Genomic DNA, 20,911 nt, shown 5'->3' with positions numbered 1-20,911 from the left:
TTGACTATGACTCTGAGATGGAGGAGGACCCCTCAATAAATGAACATGAAGATGAAACCAACACTAAATTAAATACAAAATCCTCTCGAAGTCACGCAATCTTGATGGTAAATTTCAAAAGAGCGATGTATGGAAGGCAAGATAAAGAGTCAGCTCTGTCAAATGAGAACGGAATGGTGTTAATCTACTCAAGGGTATTCATGCTCCGGTGGTCAGAAAGAGCAAGTTGGTAGTGGTTGACTTGGTAGGTTCAGAGCAGATAGACAAATCAGGAAGTGAAGGGCATGCATTAGAGGAAGCCAAATCCACCAATTTATTTTTAAGTGCTCTAGGAAAGTGCATTAATGCTCTTGCAGAGAACAATTCATATGTACCTATTCGAGATTCAAAGCTAACAAGATTGCTTCATGATTCATTTGGAGGAACTGTAAGGAATTCATTGGTTAAGACAGTTGGGCCTTCACCACATCATCGAGGAGGGATAGAAAGTACCATAAGTTTTGGACAAAGGGAAATGAAAGTGTAGAACATGGTAAAGTTCAAGGAGGAATTCGATTACAAAAGCCTTTGTAGAAGATATGAGATACAAATTGATAAGTTGATTGCTAAGAATGAAAGGAATGCTAAGGCTTTGCAGAATTTTGAAGGAGAGCGGGATAGGATGGTAAGAAAAGCACAAGATTGTGCCATCGAGGCACAAAATAAACTTTCTAGTGCATTAGAGACAACGACCGCAGAAAAATCAAGTTATCAGAGATAGGACATTGATGCATTGCAAGAGCTTGAAGATCGAGAGTTAACTCGACAACCAACGACAACGGCTAGGAAATGCCTTGCCATCATGAAAATTCATATGGGCAGTCTCAAGTTATTGTGCCCACTGTTCTGAAAGAAGGCTACCGATCGTGCCACTGTTCTAACAACACCTGGAAGTCTGCAGATCATACACTGTTCCGACACGATGAGGAAGTCAACACATGCTCACGTTGTTAAAGAAAAAGTGCTACACACCCTCATCGTTTCCTTCATACCTTCGGTTATATCCATGACATTTCTGTCCCTGCACCCACGACCACGCTGCCATTCGACCACCATTGTGCTGACAAGAAACCCTGCTCGCTCCGACCGTTGTCCGACATTCATCATTGCCCGTCCAACTATCAATAAACATGATCTTGTCTATGCCCAAGCGTTATGTCTCCACACTCCACCGTTACATCTCCACACTCCACTGTGACACTCCACCGTGATTGCTCACCATTAGTCAAACTATTACATAATTTAATTAATAAACAATTAATTTAATTACATTAGAAACAAAATAAACATAATTTATTTAACTAAAATTATTTAATTAATAATGGTTTGTAGATTTCTGTGGTGTGGTTTTTGAGATTCTGGATTTGGATATTCCACAGTCTTCATTTTTATGTTGTCTACGTTTCGAGTCTAGAACAAGACTCATCCTCACGATTGATTCTACAAATAAGAGAAATGGGAGTTATAAATATGATCTGGTGTGATCAAGTTGGGGTGCCGGCCAACTCAAGATGAATGATCACTTTTTATTTAAACCTAAGTAACTGGATTCGTTATATAGGGGCCACGTGTCCGAATCCAGCGTGTCGGACACGATTCGCCCAAAAAACGTGTCCAAAAAACATGACACGTCGAATCCTATCAGGACACGTCGAATCCCAAGCGTGTCCCGAAATTCTCCAACGTGTCCCGATTTTTGACAGCGTGTCCTGTTTTCCAGGATTCGTTTGGCAAAAAAGTGACTCCCTCGGGTAAGAAATGGCCGCATTTGCTCATTACAGGCATGCTGTTTATAAAGTGTTACTGTGACTTTCGTTTCTAATATACTGATTGACTTGCAATTGTCAAGGCTTGGGATTCATATTTACACTGTGGCACCGTTTCATTTGCTGCAACAAGTGATTGGCGACTCAATGCGCGAAGGTGTTGGCCATGTTCACACTGCCATGAAGCTTGTCGCTCTGTTGGTCATGGTCATACTGCCAAGACACACAGGTCGATTCTCTGCATCAAATTCCATTGGCATTGCAGCATAACGCTACCTCCCCTGAAGACAATATCAAAACTAGATGACTGCTTATCATCTAATTGTCCCTGTGATAACCTGGAATTCAAATCCACCATTCGACAGACAATTCGACAAGCAGAAGGAGGGGGTAAAGGGAAGCCAAATTCTCCGTCTATCCATTGACAACTTGTCATGCAAGTACCATGCGACTGACGGTTATTTATAATTTCTAATGTTTTGATCTTATAAAATATTTATTGTTACTGTAAATTATATTAAAAACCATGCTCCACTGTCATTTATAATTTATAATTTTTTTATCTCATCAATCAACTACTTATTATTAATATAATTTTTATCATATATAGTAGAATATCAGTTAATAAGTCCATATTAAATATTAATAATTTTATTTTTGTATAGTTATAAATTAATATGACAAAGGTTAATATGTACATTATTAATAATAAATGTTTATATATATATATATTTAAACATAATAACACTAAATTAAGAAAACATAATAAAGATTAGTATGTATTATTATAATTATGTTTTATTAATTTAGTGTTATATATATATATATGTATGTATGTAATAGGTAGTTGTTTTACATTTTCTATTTCTATTTGCCATTGGCATTGCACCAACACTACCTATGTAACACATTTTGATTTGATGACTTAATGAGAAAACTACAGTTGTCATTGTGTTTATCTTACTATCTTGTAGTTGTAAGTTGTCTTTCAGTTATGAATTATGAATGATGATTTATGTGACTAGTACCACTGACATGTATTTGAATTTTGTATGTACTATGCATGCTATAGATGAAGGTCTATGTTTGAAATCAATAAATTTGTATCATTAATTAAAATTTGTGTAAGAAATATCTAATTTTTAATATATATATATATTTTAATAAAATAATATATAACGAATCCTACGTGTCCTGTTCCGGGGGGTCAACGTGTCTGAATCTGACACTACGAATCCCAAATCCTACGAATCCCGAATCCCCGTGTCAGGTGACTTAGATTTAAACAAATTTTTATTTCAATTCATTTTTAATTATCTTGTTATTTAATTAATAAATTATTTATTTATAAATCATTCTATGATATTCTATTTTATTAATTAAATTATTATATATATATATATATATATGATTAAAAAAATTTGAAAAACATAAATAAATAATATTATAATTATTAAAAAAACCATTAAAAAAATCAGTATTTAAAAAAATAATTAAGTATTACTAAAAAAAACATTATTAATATATATATATATATATTATAAAAAAATATTTAAAAGAAAAAAAATAATTATATATATATATAAATCGATAACCTAGGATGTGACTTTCGATGAAGATGCTGCCCTTGGAAAAGCAAGGGACATTCCTCCTCCTCCTATTGAGAAGAAGGATGATGGCATGGACCTACTAGAAAGTCCTTCTGTGCTTGAACCAGAGAAAGATGTTGCCGATGATCCTATGGAACTTATGGACCCCTTGGATCCTCCTCCAAGTGATCCCCCTACCAGGAAGAGACCACTTTGGCTTCGTGATACATTACAAGATGTTGAAAGACATGCCGTTGTTAGAGGAACCTTTAGAGAAAGCAAGAAGCCATGCTGATACCAGGGATATGTGGTAGCTATGAGCACCATCATATTGGCCGAACGTCCCACCTTTGAAGAAGCAGTGAAAGAACAAGTTTGGAAGGAGGCTGTGGCTAAAGAATATGAACCTGTTATGAAGTATGATGTGTGGGATGTTGTTCCGAGACCCAAAGGGAAGTCTGTCGTGACTTCAAAATGGCTATAATATTAAACATGGAGCTGATGGAAGTATTGAAAAATATAAGGCGAGGTTCGTGGCTAGAGGTTTCTCCTAGAAAGAGGGAGAAGACTATGATGATATATTTGCACTTGTTGCCCGTTACACTGCTATTCGATTGATTGTTGCCTTTGCTGCTAGTCAACGATGGACACTTCACCAGATGGATGTGAAGACTGCATTTTTTAATGGCATACTACAAGAAGAAGTATATGTTGAGCAACCACTGGGCTTTGAAGTACATGACAAGAAGACTTATGTTTGCAGGTTGAAGAAGGCACTTTATGGTTTGAAGTAAGCCCCCAGATCTTGGTATGCCCATATTAATAACTACCTAGTGAAGCTTGGATTCACAAGAAGTAATGTTGACCTAAACCTCTACTTCAAAGTGGTCCAAGGTATGCCTCTTATTTTGGTTTTATATGTTGATGACTTATTCTTGACAGGTAGTGAGCCTCTGATGCTCGAGTGTAAGAGGGAGTTGGCCTTTGAGTTCGAAATGAAAGATCTTGGTTTGATGCATTATTTCTTAGGATTAGAAGTGTGGCAAAAGCCTAGAGAGATTTTTCCTTTCTTAAGGAAAATATGTTGTGAAGTTGTTGGAAAGATTTGGAATGGTAGAATGCAAGTCTATGGCCACACCGATGGAGATGAACTTCAAGAAGTTATGTGGAGATGCTGCTGGACTTGATTTGGCGAATCCCTTTGAGTATCGACAATTGATTGGGGCATTGATGTTCCTTGTGAACACCTGTCCAAACATATGTTTTGCAGTTAATACTTTGAGTCAATTCATGACTGAGCCTCTTCATGCACACTGGGTTGCTGCCAAGCATGTGCTAAAATATTTGCATGGGATGATTAATCTTGGTCTAAGGTACACTTTTGGAAATGTGAGGCTACATGGATATATTGACGCTGACTGGGCTGGAAATGTTATTGACAAGAAGAGCCCATCAAGGTGTTGCTTTAGTTTGGGTTTTGCCATGATATCTTGGATGAGCAGGAAGTGAAAGTTCATAGCTTTGAGCACGGTCGAGGCATAGTATATTGTTGCTAGCATGGCTAGCTGCGAGGCAGTATGGTTGAGGAAGCTCTTTGGAGAGCTGCTTGAGCAGGTTCTGGATATGATGTTGATATATTGCCACAAAAAAAGAGGGATCCAATTAGCAGACAATCCCTTGTTTCATGATAAGTCGAAGCATATTGTGATCAGGTGTCATTATATTCGAGACATGGTGTAGAGAGGAGTTGTGAGACTCCATCATATTTTGACTGACGATCAGATAGTAGACATACTCACCAAGGTTTTGCTGAAAGGGAAGTTCTTGGTATTTAGAGAGAAGCTTGGATTGATGGATGTGACCCTCTCGAATAAGGGTCCCAACTGATCAAGAACACTTAGCTATGCTCTTCCCCCTTGTTTGAGCTCCCGGGGTGAGGAATTGAGCCTTAGAGCTCTTGGGGTTAAGGGAACTCTGGACAATAGGATAGGGTGTGATCCTTACCCTTGTGGTAAGTAGATCTCGCCTATTGTCACTATAGGGCGTGTGTGTGCTCCTCGTCATTTTTGACAAGTGTGTATCTCCCCCTACCATCAAGTCTGGGACTTGGCAGAGCATACCCCAGTTGGCATCTTACCCACAAGTTGGGATTGTTCCTCCCCATCTGGCCAATGAGTTGAGATGGCTTAAGATAGGGTGTGATCCTTACCATTTATGGTAAGCCGTATCTCGCTCAAGTGATGGGATGCAGGGGTTCTACCACTTGACTTTCGAGGGTCTAGATGGGAATATCAACAGACAATAGGACTAAGTGTGATCCTTAACTCGATCTCACCTATTATCATTAGACGATAGGATAAAGTGAGATCCTTAATTTGATCTCGCCTATTATCACAGATCAATAGGATAGAGTGATCCTTACCCTTACAGTAAGTAGATCTCATCTATTGTCCTTGGATATAGGGTGGTAGCTGGAGCTCCCCTATGATGATTATTCTTCTTCTTTAGATTCAAGAGTGTTCAACAAATGAGCAGAGAAGAGTAGAGTTGAGTAGAGATAAGCAAATACAAGATATGACTTGGTTTAGTGATCACGATGATGAGACTTTTGAGATTCATGATGCAGTCATAAATTTCTCCCTCGCTAAGAGGGAGTGTTAATTTGACAGCGTAGGGACAAATTCCCTCCTTTAGACAACCTTTCCCATAAAGAAAGACCCCTTCTAGCCCTTGGAAGAATTTAATTTGGTCAAGGAAAAATTTAATTTTAATGTGAAACCCACAAGTACACAAAAGTACAAGTTGCGTGGGCAAGCAAATTCATCAACCTATGAAACATATAAATACATCATAAGTCACATCACTTTGGAGCATCACATCGCACATCTCTTCTTCTCTTGGAGGTTTGACTACTTATGAAAATTGCAAGTTCTTTTCACACGTGCGAAGAGGAGAGAGAGTCTTTTTGATTGGGCCAAATTCTGCTTTTGTTTTGGGATTTTGACCAGCCTTTGACTGGCAGTGACTTCGCTCATTTTGACTGGATTTGGATTGCTAAAGTCAAACGTTGTTTGACCAACGTTGATCACAGATCAGTAACTAGGGTTTTAACAAGTCAAAGTTTGAGTTTGGCCAGATTTGGAGGGACTGTTTTGGGACTATTTTTACTGATCTTTGACCAGCATTCAAGGCCACACTTTTTGACAGTTGAATGAGTTGAATTGAAGGAGTTTTTAATGTTGATGGTTGACCTGCTAGGGCTGCTACACCTGTTGTTGACTTTGACCATAATTGCAGATTTGACTTGTTGAGCAGATTTGACTTTTGGGCTCATCTCGTTGATGTTAATTAGTGAATTGTTGGATAAGTCAAAGGTTTGACTTTTACTCTTTATTGTTGAATTGGAACATTGTAATCTCTTTGCTGAACATTTGATGAAAATCTAATTGAAGAAGAATTTGAAAGTGTTTCCCCCCTTGGGTTTTCCCCTGGTCTTTGACCAAATCTTGTGTCTCTTGTTATTGCTCGTGCTTGTCTTCTATTGTGCATTGGATTTACTATTCTATCTACAATTGCTCATTGTTATTGGAAGATTAAATTTATTTAAAACTGATTGCTAATTGAAGAAAGAATTGGGTTAAGTGATTGTGCTAGCATAGAATAGTGGAAAAATTAACACATGGTGGGTGGATGCACATTATTGTTGTGATCATCATTAGCAATCTTAGATAAACCAATCTGGCTAGAAGATACAATTAACCTCATTGTATGGTTTGGTTGTGCATGACCTCCATCACTCAAAACTCCTTCAGAAGTCACCCCCAATGAATTTGAATTTCTACACTTTGTATTTGATGATCTTCCCCTTTTTTTCTGCTAGTTCTCCACAATTATGGCCTCAGCTAGAATTCGTGCTCTGTTCTTTGACAACCTTATTGACATTGTTTCTTGAGATCCATTCCTTACGCCATCTAATTCAACCAAAGATGCACAACTACAGGTAGGTTGATTCAACTTATCACCCAGTTCGTGCTCACATCTTTTACCACCAATGTTCTCTGTTGAATATGCAGGTTGCATATCATGAGGGGAAGACCTTTTTTCCCAATAACTTGTCTGTCCAAGTTCACCATCTTTGAAGGAGTTGACATCTGATGTGGGTAAAGACATTTGAACCATTTTATTGCAGATATCAAAATCCTTTTATGGACTACAAGAACCTTTGTCAACCAAATTTTGACATTTATGGTGCTCGTTGCCACTTGTCTGCTTCTTGTATAGCCATGACCATGCCCTTGCCTTTGCTTCAATTGTGTCATTTTTGTTAAAATTTTCTAATCTTGAAAGGTCATTCTAATCCATTCTTCCAACCTATTAATATTTTCTGCTTGCTGCTCTTCCATCTTCCTCAAAATCTTTGCTTGCTGCTTTTCCAACTTTCTCCAAGACTCTGCATACCTTTGTCAAAAATTTGCTTCTGGTGTTTCCATTTTTAATTACCATCTAGGTTGATAGGATTTCTGCTTTGATACCACTGTAGTGATCTAGGGCAATTTTTCCCTAGGGTTTCTAGGATACTAGAGGTTTAATAGAATTTCTCCTTCCAAACTAGGGTTGCGGGGGAGCGCCCCCCCCCCTCTCCCCTCAAATCCCCTCCTGGAGTGCGCTCTGCTCGAGAGTGGATAGGGAGCGACCTTGGGAGTGTGCTCTCTAAAAAATTTGCGCTCCCTGGTTTTTAGGGAGCGAATGAGGGAGCGGTCGAGAGCATTTGCTCCCCGACCGCTCTCTTTCACTCTCGGAGTGAAATTTTTAAGGCGGGAGCGGTCGGGGAGCGAACACTCTTGATCACTCCCTCCTTAAAAACTTCACTCCTGCCGGCGAAAAGGGCGCGCGACAGACATGCGGCGGATGAGCAAGGAAGGGGAGGGAAAAATAAGATAAAAGGCCCTCCTCCCCTCCCATTATTCGCCATTTGCATAGTGAGAGAGCAAGAGAGGGCTTTTGAAATTGGAGCTTGAGTTGAGGAGGGAGATTGAGAGTATTGCTTGGGAGCTTGAGGAGCTTGCAAGGGAGATTGGAGCTTGGGATTGAAGGTCAAAGAGGTAGCATCTAGACTCTAATCTAGCATTTGTGTTTTTTATATGTTCATTGCCAAATGAAAATGTTCTTGTCTCTTTCGCATTCCCATTCCTCCATTTTATTGCAGGCTCAAAACTTCAAACATCATGGCTATATGGGTTGGCATTCTCTTATTGTTGGTTCCTTTTTTTGTTATTATGGTGTTGGAGAGTAGGAGGGTTGATCATGAGGAAGAGGATGAACAAGTGGTTTTTAGTGGATTTGATGAAAACCTTGTAGAAGAGGAGTACCTTGGTGAGGAGGAAGAGGAGAGTGGAGATGATGAGGGCACAAACATTAAACCAGACCAAACCCCATTGTGGAAATATGTTTCTAGGTCTGAAGCAAGTAAAGGGGGTGGAACCACTAAATTTACATGCCTCCATTGCAAAAACACTTACATAGGTTCATAAAGCCGTGGCAGAAGGCACCTTAGTGGGAAAAGGCCATGGGATGGAGATAAACAAATAAGAATCATAACTTGTTTAAGTGTGTCAACACCACAAAGAGCCAAATACATAAGGGAAGAGGAGGAAGCCAAATACAAATCTAAAAGATCAAAGGGCGTCTTTGAACATGATAGCCCACAATCACACGCACAAAGAGCTCCATCATCATCCTTCAATGGCAATGGATATGGAGGCACAGGAACAAACATCCCTTTAAGGCATAGAACCATATAATATTTCCTTGACGAAGGGTGTAGGAATGATGTGGATTAAAAAATTTACCAGTTTCTCTATGCATGTGGGATATCTTTGCTCACCTTATTGGAATGAAACGGTTTCTGCCATTAATGATGCCCCCAAAGGATACAAGAGCCCTGGATATGACAAGGCTAGAACCGTGGGACTTGATCATGAAAAAGCAAAAAATAACACATTCTTTGGGTAAAATGACAAATTCTTGGAATGAGCATGGGGTATCCATTGTATCTGATGGATGGACAAATGTAAAAGGCAAGCCATTGATAAGTGTTCTTGCTATGTCTAATAATGGTGCAATATTCCTTTCAACATATGATTACTCAGAAAAGTTCAAGACCGCCATCAACATTGCAGAACCATTACTTCAAACAATTGAACGTATTGGGCCATACAATGTCATCCAAGTCATCATTGATAATGCTTCTAATTGTAAGGCAATGGGAGCAATTATTGAGGATAGATACCCCAACATATTTTGGTCTGGGTGTTTGGTTCACATAATGAACCTTTTGGTGCATGCTATTATTAAAAACAGACGACTTCAATACAAATGGACTGGTGATTTGTACAAGAGAGGCAAGAGAATGATAAAATTTATTACCAATCATAGCAATACCCATGGGCTTATCCGCAGCCACTCAAGTTTGGAGTTGTTGAAGATCGCGAAGACTAGATTTGCTAGCTATTACCTCACCTTCAGGCGCCTTTTGAAGGTAAGAGAGTCATTGACTAGCATGGTATCAAGTCAACATTGGCAGGTATAAAGGACAAGGCTCCAACCACAGTTGATACTAGATAGGCAAGGTTTTGAACAAGTTGTTCCCTGCCATAGTTAGATTTGTATTCCAGTTGATTCACGTCAGGAACATGAAATCATTATCAAATAAATTTTGGAATAATCACATCGTTGTTTATGAAATCACTTCATAAATTTCGTAAGACCACAAGACCCACGAATTATGCTGGAATTGACTAACCGCGGAAACACTTATAGTAATAACATTGATTCTGTTCAGACCCACAAATTTTCCAGCAAGTGACGAACCGCCCTGTCGCAGAAGATTTCCTCACTGAGTGCAATGGATTCGAGCCTCTTCTCAATCCTGTAGATTTGACTGCTGGGAGTAGCTCAATTGACTTAACTCCACACACAGTTCTGACTTATGGCCACTGATTAATCTCCAAGTGGCTGTAGGTACCCTAAGTTCCTCATCACGGGCTGCTACTTACAATGCGAACCGAATCTTGTTTGTCCCAAATTCTTTTGTTCCGTGGTTGCTATCATAACCCTAGAGGGCTGATACTAGGTCACAATTTTCCAAGGAATAAGGCACAGACAGTCGCTGTTCTTGACGTGCTCGTGTTGTTTTTAACTCAACCTTGGGTTGTTCTCGAACAAATCAATTATCAATGTAACTCAGTTAATCACTGTTCTTACGTGCCCTCTCTATCTTAAGTAAAAAATATGTTTACAGTCAGCACTACTTCAAATGACAAGATTGGTGTCACAATATGTCTTCTTGTCTTAATTGTCCGCAGACCGAAACCTTGACTAGACCAAATAATCCCTAGAAATACCCTAGTGTGGCGAAAACCAATTTTGTAGACGGTGGTTTATATTATTTCTTTAACACATCAAGGATTACATAAACTGCTTGCCTCTTATTGGAAAAGCTCCGACAATTTTTCCCTTCACTATAATTGACCAAATGAAACTAGGAAATTAAGAATATCCCTTTGTAAATTAACTCGGCCTCTCTTAGGCTATTCACACCTCCTCCAACAAATCGCATTGGTAGATTGGAAAATATGAACTGACCTCCTAGAAACTGGCATTGCCATCGAGACCAAAATCTCGTGAGTAACACTGCCTCCAACAACTTGACTAACCAACTTGCACTGCCTTTGGGAAATCATTACGACAATTGGCAACAAAAATGAGCCTCTGCTAGTTCGCATTGGATAATCCGACTACTCGCATTGCCCAATTCAGCCTTCCTCCTACAAAATTATTCGACCTCCTTGCCCTCAGAAAACTGGAATCATCGTGACAAATTCCTCTGGAAATTCTGTCCTCAATTTCTCCTGCTAAAAACATCGCTGCTAGTGTCTCCCACGCTATCATTACACCCTTGCTATCACTATAAATTTGAAGTTTGAATGATCTGCAAAGGCCCCATCAATCTCCTTTTATTTTCCCTCATTGACGAATCAACAACCATGATCTAACTCCAGTCTATGGCTAAGATCAATTTGACTTTCTCAAATCACTTTTGTAGAAGTCACTAGAGCAAAATCAAGTTGTCTTAGTTAACCTTGATTAATTAACCTAAGTTAGATTTGGTTAATTATATATAATTAAGACATTTCACTTAGAAACTTTTTCTAGGTATTAGAGATAATTAATCCACCTATGTTCCTAGCTTCATAGTCACCATTTGAGACTAGAACACCTGTTTGAGCTACAAAACTAACAGTAAAAATCTACTTATCACTTAAACAAAATCTCAATTTGACATGTTAAGCTTTTTCTATCATATTTTAATGCTTAGAAGGTGATGATATTGATGATGAGGATCCAAATATAGACAATGTTTTTGATGATATGTAGGTATTTGTTGATGTTTTTTTTGGATGCTAGAGGCTACCTAGAGCTTTTTTGTTGATGTATTTTTGGTTGAAAAATGTATTGCACTAAGTGCTATTTTGGTTATATGCACTTTTGCTATACAAATGAAAACTTTTGCATATTTTTGTATAAATGGTTTGGATTCATATGGATGCACAAGAATATATATATTTTTTTCTTCAAAATTGAATATTTTATGTATTTTTTGGTTGGATTTTTTTTATAGTTCCAGTTCGGTTTTGACATGTTCTTGCTTTGCAGGGTTGATTGGTTTTGTTCCGATAACATTGGTACATATGGTTAGCATCTGCCATTGAATTTGGCAGTCTCTTGCATTAACAAAAATAATAATTTTTTTGGAGTACAAAGATACTATTCTTTGAAGCTGTGATGATTTGAATCTTATGATACTGAAGTACTATGAGTTCTAGACACATGCTTCAAAGAACGATTGTTCCATTCCACTTGCACCATGGATTGCTCCTCTCATAAGCGCTCCATTCACTTCTAAAGGTTTCTACATGCTTTGTTTCTTTGATTGCTTGTGGTTAGCGTTGTCATGTGTTTGTAAATGTAAGCTTAGTAAAAACCACAGTGGCATATCCCTTGTTGATGATGTTCGAAAATATGGAGACCTGATAATTATAACTTATTTTCCTTAACTTGATAGTTACTTGTGATGTTCTTTTATTACTTCTTTAATTATGTTCATCAAGCAATTACCAAAAACAGGAGGATCACAAAGAGACAAAGTACACCATATATAAGCTCCAAGCCAGGGAAAAACCCCTGCAAGGGTAAAACCCAGAAAATGCTTCTCTTCTTCTTTAGAATCTGCTTACAAAAGAGACTTCCAAGATCCAAAGACCTGAGCCAACAAACCCTCCAAGTCCCAAGTCAGCCCCCAACAAGATTTGCTTAAGAACAACTTCCAGAACTTCAATACTGCAGCCTAGTGTTGGAATTTCTAAGTCTGACTGTTAGAAATCCTTCCTGTACTTTCTAATTTATTTCTTCCTACCTGTACTTTCTAATCTATTTCTTCCTACTTGTTCTGTTAATTAACAAGTTATTTACCATGTAAAATACTGAAAATAAATAGAAGTACAGTCTCAACACATGCAGATCATCAACTGAAGGAAAAACAAGCACACAAGTGACACCGTTATTTTTGGACTAATGCCCCCAGAAAACCCAATGCAGGAAAACTGGTGCAACTATCTGAGGGTTTTATTATTAAGCAGTTTCAAAATACAATCTGGGTGCCAGAAATGGCTCACCCAACATAGAATGCCCTCGACAATAGTACCTCTCAATGGGAGGCATATCTCAGCTTCAATTTGCCCCACGAAATCTCCCAGCGTCAGCCTCTCTGGCCCAACGTTAGGCTATTTGGCCCAGTGTCAGCCTCTCGGGGCTTTGCGTCAGCCTCTGCGTTTCCCATGCTGGCCCTCCTCAGGCTCTACGCAACTCCTGGCTGCCTCTACGTGGCCTCTAGTTGGCTTTGCGTGAACCCTCTCTCGGCTTCTGCGTGGCCTCTAGCTAGCTCTGCGTCAACCCTCTCCCGGCTTCTGCACTGATGCTCCCCATACTATCTCTACCTCTCTGCTACCGCATTCATTGCCCCTCAGCTGCAACTCTGATCACTCCTTCGATTTCCTCAATTAGCCCTTCCCCAGAAAATCGAATTCTTGATCAACTCCATGTGTTCTCCAAGTGACCCTCAAGGCTCCTCTTATACTTTCCTCGTTGACATTTCAACGGCCAAGATTAAGTCCCTAATCAACAACTAAGATTAGATCTGGCTTGATCCATGACTTTTGGACCATTCTAACTCAGTTTTATATTAATTCACATTAATATTTTAGTTTCCCTAAGTTTAGACTTAGGGACTCCATTAAAAATATTAATTATTTTAATATCTCCCAAACTGGTTAGATTCTGCCCAAACCATTTCTGGGTATTGGAGATCTCATGTGCTTTAGCCTCTCCACCAATTTTCGTGGCTAGAGCACATCCAATGCTACCCCAAATCAACACTCCCTCTTAGCGAGGACTGTGCTCTAGTAATACTCCTCACTGAGCATCACCCTGATCATCTGGCATTGGTCCCTGTGCTGATGCTAGGCCTGCTGCCCAACATCCTCTGCACTGCTGCATCATGTACTGCTACCCATGGCCCTACCACTGCCATTGTTGCATTTGTACGACAACTCCCTTTGCATCTGTGTTGCTGCCCATGGCCCTGCCACTGCTAGCTCCTGCACTGCAACTCAGTTACTGAGAAGTAAGTAACTAATCTCCCAACTCTGACATCTCCGTCAGGCTAGAAACACTCCCGATGCTAAAGCTCCCTCTGTCGCTGACAAGTGCTCCCTCTCTGACCTCTGCATTGCTGCAACAACTCTGTGCATCTTGCACTACTGCCTCATGTTGTCCTGGGATTCCTGCACTGTAGCTCCCTCTGTCGCTCCATCCGCATTCGTCTCTACTGACATCCGCCAGTCCTGCTACTCCTCTTCGGGGCTCCCGTAGCAAGGTCTAATCCAAGAGGTTGGGTACCTCGAGGATCCTGCCCCTCATCGCCTGTAGTCTGTTTGACTACAGCTCGATGTCTCCCCACCTCTTCTCTCGAGGTGCATGAGCACTCATGGCACAATCATCATCTGTCTCCACTTCTTTTTCCGCCCTCGCTGGCGCTGCCTTGGTCTCAGAAGCCTCTCCCTTGCTCTTCTTCCTCGGACACTGGTTCACATAGTGACCTAGTTCCTCACAGTGGAAGCATTTGACCTTGTAGAGGTCCTTCTTCTTTTGTTTCTCCTGCTTTCCCTCAGATGCTAGGGCAACATCCTCTTCTTCCTCCTTCTTGATTTTGACCCCCTTGCCGCTGCTTCCCGCCTTGGTTAGCCTTCTGATCTCTTCTTGACGATGAGCCCACAGTTCCTCCCGATCTGGAAGGGTCGACCTGCCCAATATGCTTTGGGCAAATATCTCCCAATCCTCTGAGACCGCGTTCAATGCGGTCCTCACCATCATCTCCTCATCTGGTGTGGCCCCTATGGAAGTTAGCTGATCCCGGATCTCCTTCAAACAACCAAGGAAGGTGTCTATCTGTTCTCCCTTCTACATCTGGTATGACCACAACTGATTTTCCAATAGCATCTTCCTCTACACGGAAGTATGCTGATATAGTTTCGTTAGGGCCTCCCACATTGCATTTGCCGTGTCCTTTTCGACAATATGTGGTACTACATGGTCTTTGACCCCATCAAGGATGATGCTCTTGGCCCTCGCCATTGCCTCTTGGTACTTTTCGTTCTCATCCGGGTCAACTGAGATCGCTATCGTGTTCAAGGCGAGGTGCTTGAGACAATTCCTGTCTAGAACGGACAAGATCTTGGTCTTCCAGACTACGAAGTTTGAGGCTTCATCCAGTCTGTCCTGATCTCTTACCCCATTCACTGCCGTTTCGCTGCTCCTCTTTCGAGTCTCTCTACTTCCCTCTTGGAAGTTCTTGGTGTGACTCCCTCTGAGCCTCGATTTCCCCCCTAGAAACCCCTCTGCCAATGTCGAGATGCCCCCACCCCGATCGTTAGTGCAGTTGCACCATTGATCTGGATTTCTTGGCTAGAAATCCTTGGCAACAACTCCCTCCTCCTTGGTCTTGCCCTGTTAGGTACTGTTCTATCCACAATACCCCACCAGCTTCACTCCGCAACTTACCTACAACCTCCTCTGCCCCAACAAACTGAAGGTTAGAGACTCTAGGTGTTGCGCAATCCTGGCACCAGCAAAATCCGCACCTCTTGGCCACGGGCGTCAATCCTTCTTGACTGTGAAAGATGACCGGGCACTGCGTAGGTCAAGTCTGCTCCTCTCTGCCACTGTGCTGATCCTCTTCCCAGCTCGAACTGATGACGTAGGCACTGTGTCACCCCTTCCTTGCTGCTTTTCTGCTAGGAACAACTTTTGTCACTCGGGACAGCTGTTTCTGCTGCTGCTGCTGCTGCTTTGCTTGGCTGATGTCCTCAGTTATCCTGTGATCTGCAACCACGCTTTGATACCATGTTGGAATTTCTAAGTCCGACTATTAGAAATCCTTCCTGTACTTTCTGATTTATTTCTTCCTACTTGTTCTGTTAATTAACAAGCTATTTACCATGTAAATACTGAAAATAAATACAAGTACAGTCTGAACACATGCAGATCATCAACTGAAGGAAAAACAAGCACACAAGTGACACCTTTATTTTTGGACTAATGTCCCCAGATGCGGGAAAACCAATGCAACTATTTGAGGGTTTTATTATTAAGCAGTTTCAGAATACAATCTGGGTGCCAGAAATGGCTCACCCAACAGAGAATGCCCTCGGAAATAGTACCTCTCAGTCGGAGACGGATCTTAGCCTCAATCTGCCCCACGAAATCTCCGAGCGTCAGTCTTTAGGGTTTGCGTCAGCCTCTCTGGCCCAGCGTCAGCTGAGAGTCAGCCTATCTGGCCTAGCGTTAGCCTCTTGGGGCTCTGCGTCAGCCTCTAGAGCCTCTGCGTCTCCCACGCTAGCCCTCCTCAAGCTCTGCGCAGCTCCTAGCTGCCTTTGCGTGGCCTCTGGCTGCTTCTGCGTGGCCTCCGGTGGCCTCTAGCTGGCTTTGCGTCAACCCTCTCCCAGCTTCTGCGCTGATGCTCCCGGTACTGTCTCTGCCTCTCTGATACTGCATTCACTGCCCCTCAACTGCAACTTTGATCACTCCTTCGATTTCCTTAGCAAGCCTTGCCCTAGAAAATCGAATTTTTGATCAACTCGGTGTGTTCTCCAAGTGAACTTCAAGCCTCCTCTTATACTTTTATCGTTGACATTTCAACGGTCGATATTAAGTCATTAATCAACGACTAAGATTAGATCTGGCTTGATCCATGACTTTTGGACCATTCTAACTCAGTTTTATATTAATCCACATCAATATTTTATTTTCCCTAAGTTTAGACTTAGGGACTCCATTAAAAATACTAATTATTTTAATATCTCCCAAACTGGTTAGATTCTACCCAAACCATTGCTGGGTATTGGAGATCTCATGTGCTTTAGCCTCTCCACCAATTTTCGTGGCTAGAGCACATCCGATGCTACCCCAAATCAACACCTAGCTACTGCAACTTCGGCCCCAACAACAAAATTTCGTCCTCTTGAAACTGGCAACTTCACAAACCCTAGCAAGACAAAGAGATAGATAACCGTTGATAAACTTCGACTTCTGCTCCTCCTTTTTCGTCCTCCAGCTACTCTTCTTTCTCCTTTGCTATGCAGATCGAACTTTTGCGAGATGTGTATCCAAATGAGGTCAAGCTTCCTTCTATTTATAGCCTTTCTTGAGGGTTGAATTGCCCTCCTTTAGGCCAATTTGTCCTTGCTCTTGGGCCGACTTGGTTTTGGTCTTATCCATGGCTGTTACATGATAAAATTAATATTTTTCTCCATTACAGTGAGTCCAAATGGGACTATGATACATGACCAATATTATTCTTTATCCTAGAAAGACCTAGAAGACCTAAAAAGCACGAAGAACATGCTTTTGACTCAAACTTGAGTATGAAACCCATACTCCAAAATAAAATATAATCTCTTTCTTTCATTTATCTTTCTTTATAAGCATATACAATGCCATGATTACAATTACATCATAATGAAGACTGAACCTAGTTACAATTTTCAACAGATGATTTCATCCCACATTACACTACTCCTCTTTGCGAGTGATTGAGATTCACTAATTTCTAATGTAATAGGAGTTCCCCACAAACTATCAAAAATCATCATTGTATATTGAAACTTGTCAAGTCTCAAATTTAACATGTACAACACTCATTTTCCTCTGATTTTTCTTTTTTTTCATTGATGTTGTGGATTATGATCATATTGATGTAGCCATGCTTAAATAGTAAATAGCTTAAGATGTTGTAATGTTTTGAGAACTGTGTTGTAGGAAACATGCCCCTCCTTGTGTATTAGCCACGTTTTCATTTCAAAACTCTAAAATTCAATTGAAACACGTTTGAATTCATATGAAAGGCATTTCACATGTCGAGAATGTGTTTCAACAAACTGTAATGTGTTTCCAAATGAAATTTTTCTGATTTTGTCTCGATTTAATTTTTGGGGCCCACATTTTTCAGTTTTATTCCCTGATCAGGGATTGATTATGAACTAATGAGACTTCTAGAAACCTCTAAGACCGGGAATTATTATTTAAAAATGGTTTCACTCTTAGTTTGCACCAAAATGTTGCTAATTAATGATAATGTTAAATTCATAAGAGGAAAATAAATGTCACTTTTACTTTAATTTTAAACATTATTATTAATTATTTCATAATGTTTGAGAGTGTTTTCAGAATTTCAGGATTATTTTCATTAGATTCTATCATGTATGAAGGTATGAAATTGATATTTAATCAAGAGCACCAAGCCCTTTAGGTACCTATGTTAGTGATATTGCTTGTTGGATTCCTTTGTCATGGCCTTAGCAAAAATGTATTCTTCACTCAAACCAAAATTATTGATCAGGCATGCTAAGCTTTTTGTAGCATATTTCAATGCTTGGATTAGGGAGTTTCATCAAAATTGGGTGGCGCTGACTGATGTCTTTATAGGATTGAGATAGAGGCAAAGGGTGATATGAATGATGAGGATCCTAATATAAGTGATGGTGGAACATTGCTTGTCATTTAAATGTTCTTGCTCATTTATTCATAGTGATTTCTTTCCAAGTCTCTCTCTCTCTCTCTCTCTCTCTACAGATATATATATATCACGTTTTCTCATTTTCAAATTTTTTGGGGGTCCCATTTCCAGTGCGTTTCCGTTTCAGGAACACAAACCCATTTCCCCATATCATGCAACCTAGGTTGAGAAATAATAATCAGTTTGGAGTTAGTGTGTGTTATAAGACTCTTAGGTGATGGATGTTGGTAACAAATATCCTAAGTTCTAAAGGTGTGTTTGTAATTAGTACGAGTAATAGGAAGAAAGAGGAATCAATTGTTTCACACATATAAATGGAGTGTGTCATAATTGTATAAGGGATTATGCCAGGTAAATAAGTAGAGTACATTTGGCATGAAGAAATCATGCCATACTTAGTGCAATGGTGAAAATACCAAAGTATTTTGGGCGGAACAAATATGGGTAATTGTATGTCCTTCGTGTGGCAATTTCTATTCATGTATGTGGTGTGTTAGGGTTCCTCTTTTGTTTCTTCTTTCTATACCATTATATGGTGTCTATCATGCCAACAACGGGGATCTGGATTTTTGGCTGTACATGTCCCAAACTTGTTCCTTGTCAATGTATAAAGCTTTCTGGATTTGGTTTTAAATTTTAATTGAAAATATTAGTCTTTTTTCCTTATTCTGAGTATCCTTTCATTTTCCAATTCGGAGTGCACCAGTTTAATTTTCTTTCATGTCAGGGGGATGTTCTATAGCTACTAAAAGATATTTTTCTTATTTACCTTTATAGCTTTCAAGTCATCGCAATATAAATAGGCTTCTTCAAGCATAGTTTCTTAGCATTGTTCTTGTTCTTTTGAATGATGCATATTGTCTAAGAAGTTTTAAAATTTAGATTCCTGAGATACCTTATCTCAGTAATTATTTAAAACTGTTAGAATGGAGTTTAACAATCAAGATTTGTTCGATATGGCTTACCATCGACTAAACCACGCTGATGATTGAAAAGGTGAAAAAAAGAAAATATGAGTTAAGCTTGATGATTATCATATGATTATATTAAAGAACATGGATATTTTGAAAAATACGTAGCTTTGAACAATTAATTACGAGTATATTTGTGCTGATCTTCATACTCTGCTATTGGTAAGATGAAAAGATCACAATGAAAAAATTGTTACTAACCAATATAAAAGGCCTTTTCAGGTGTTACAGGCATTGTTTCTTATTTTAGGGAAAAAAAATACATGGAAGATATTTTTGTGCATTCTATACAACTGTTGTTGATTGAAATAATAATTGTTTCCTTAAATGTGTTGACACAATCAGGGGGATAATATCTTTGATGCCATGCTGAATCAGACAACTGTTGGTGAAAATAACAACAAGTTTTATGTCATTCAAGCATTAGGTGTGTCTTTTATCTTGTGAAGACCCAGCCTGGAAAATATGTTGTGCTTTTTTATTATGACCTCTTTTTACACCTTTCATTTTTAATAGCTGAATAGAAACTCGTAATCGTCCTCTTATGTCTATAAATGCACATTATTGACTACAGTTTATTTTGGTTAGAAATAGATCTCTAAGTTCATAAAAGGTTAGATTGAGGTAAATATAACTTAGACAAATTTAACTTATGTTGATTAATACTATAAAAGTGTCATATGTGGATGGTGTTGTTTTAGTTAATTGATATTTAGGATTGTAAGGCACAAAATTGTGATTTTTACTTCATAAATATAAGAGGGATTAATATGCAATAACTTTATCTACTTTTAACTAAGTCAAAAACGTGTGCAAAGTTGTATGAATTGCTGCCTTAATTTGTTGTATGCTTAACTACCCAACAATCCTCATTCAATATATAGGGAAATGGAGAAGATATAGAGGTTGGTCATTCTTTGTAAATCTTGTCCTTGGTATGTAGTTCCTTTGTTAAGTTCACAAAACATGTTCCTTTGTACATATATCATAATAAGGAGAGCATGCTCTATTTTAGTTACTACTTGTTATTGCATCCATTTGTGTTTATAATTAGATTTTGTGTATTTATTCCTATTTTCTTTTTCTTGTTTGTTCATGTCATTTTGATTTGTGTAACTTTAACCATTGTTGACAACAAGAATGAAATATATATATATATATATATATATTCTTTTTATTTTTATTATTATTTTTTTATTATTTATTTTTTAATTTTATTGTTATTAGCAGTAATATTAGCATTATGTTACTTTTATTGTTGGTGAGGAGATCATGGACCAATCAGGTGTTAGCCAGGGATTAAGAGCCATTAATATCGAGGAGAATATGAGGCGTCGGATCACTCTATGTCTAGAA

At 39.1% G+C, this 20,911-nt stretch overlaps 1 protein-coding gene across 1 annotated transcript in view; it reads left to right on the top strand.

The window, feature by feature from the left end:
- Nucleotides 1–20,911, top strand: part of LOC149175887 (poly [ADP-ribose] polymerase 2-like) — a 445,779-nt gene that overhangs the window by 63,816 nt on the left and 361,052 nt on the right. Inside the window, exon 6 of the mRNA XM_089419780.1 lies at nt 19,901–19,982. Within this exon, the coding sequence (XP_089275906.1) occupies nt 19,901–19,982 (82 nt within the window). The remainder of the gene's footprint in view (nt 1–19,900; nt 19,983–20,911) is intronic.

This window comes from Pinus tabuliformis, chromosome 4_1 (assembly GCF_031772625.1).
Source record: "Pinus tabuliformis cultivar Carrire ecotype Pingquan chromosome 4_1, CPIR1, whole genome shotgun sequence".
NCBI lineage: Eukaryota > Viridiplantae > Streptophyta > Pinopsida > Pinales > Pinaceae > Pinus > Pinus tabuliformis.
Note: the sequence above shows the minus strand (reverse complement) of the source record. Positions and strands in the feature narration are given on the sequence as shown.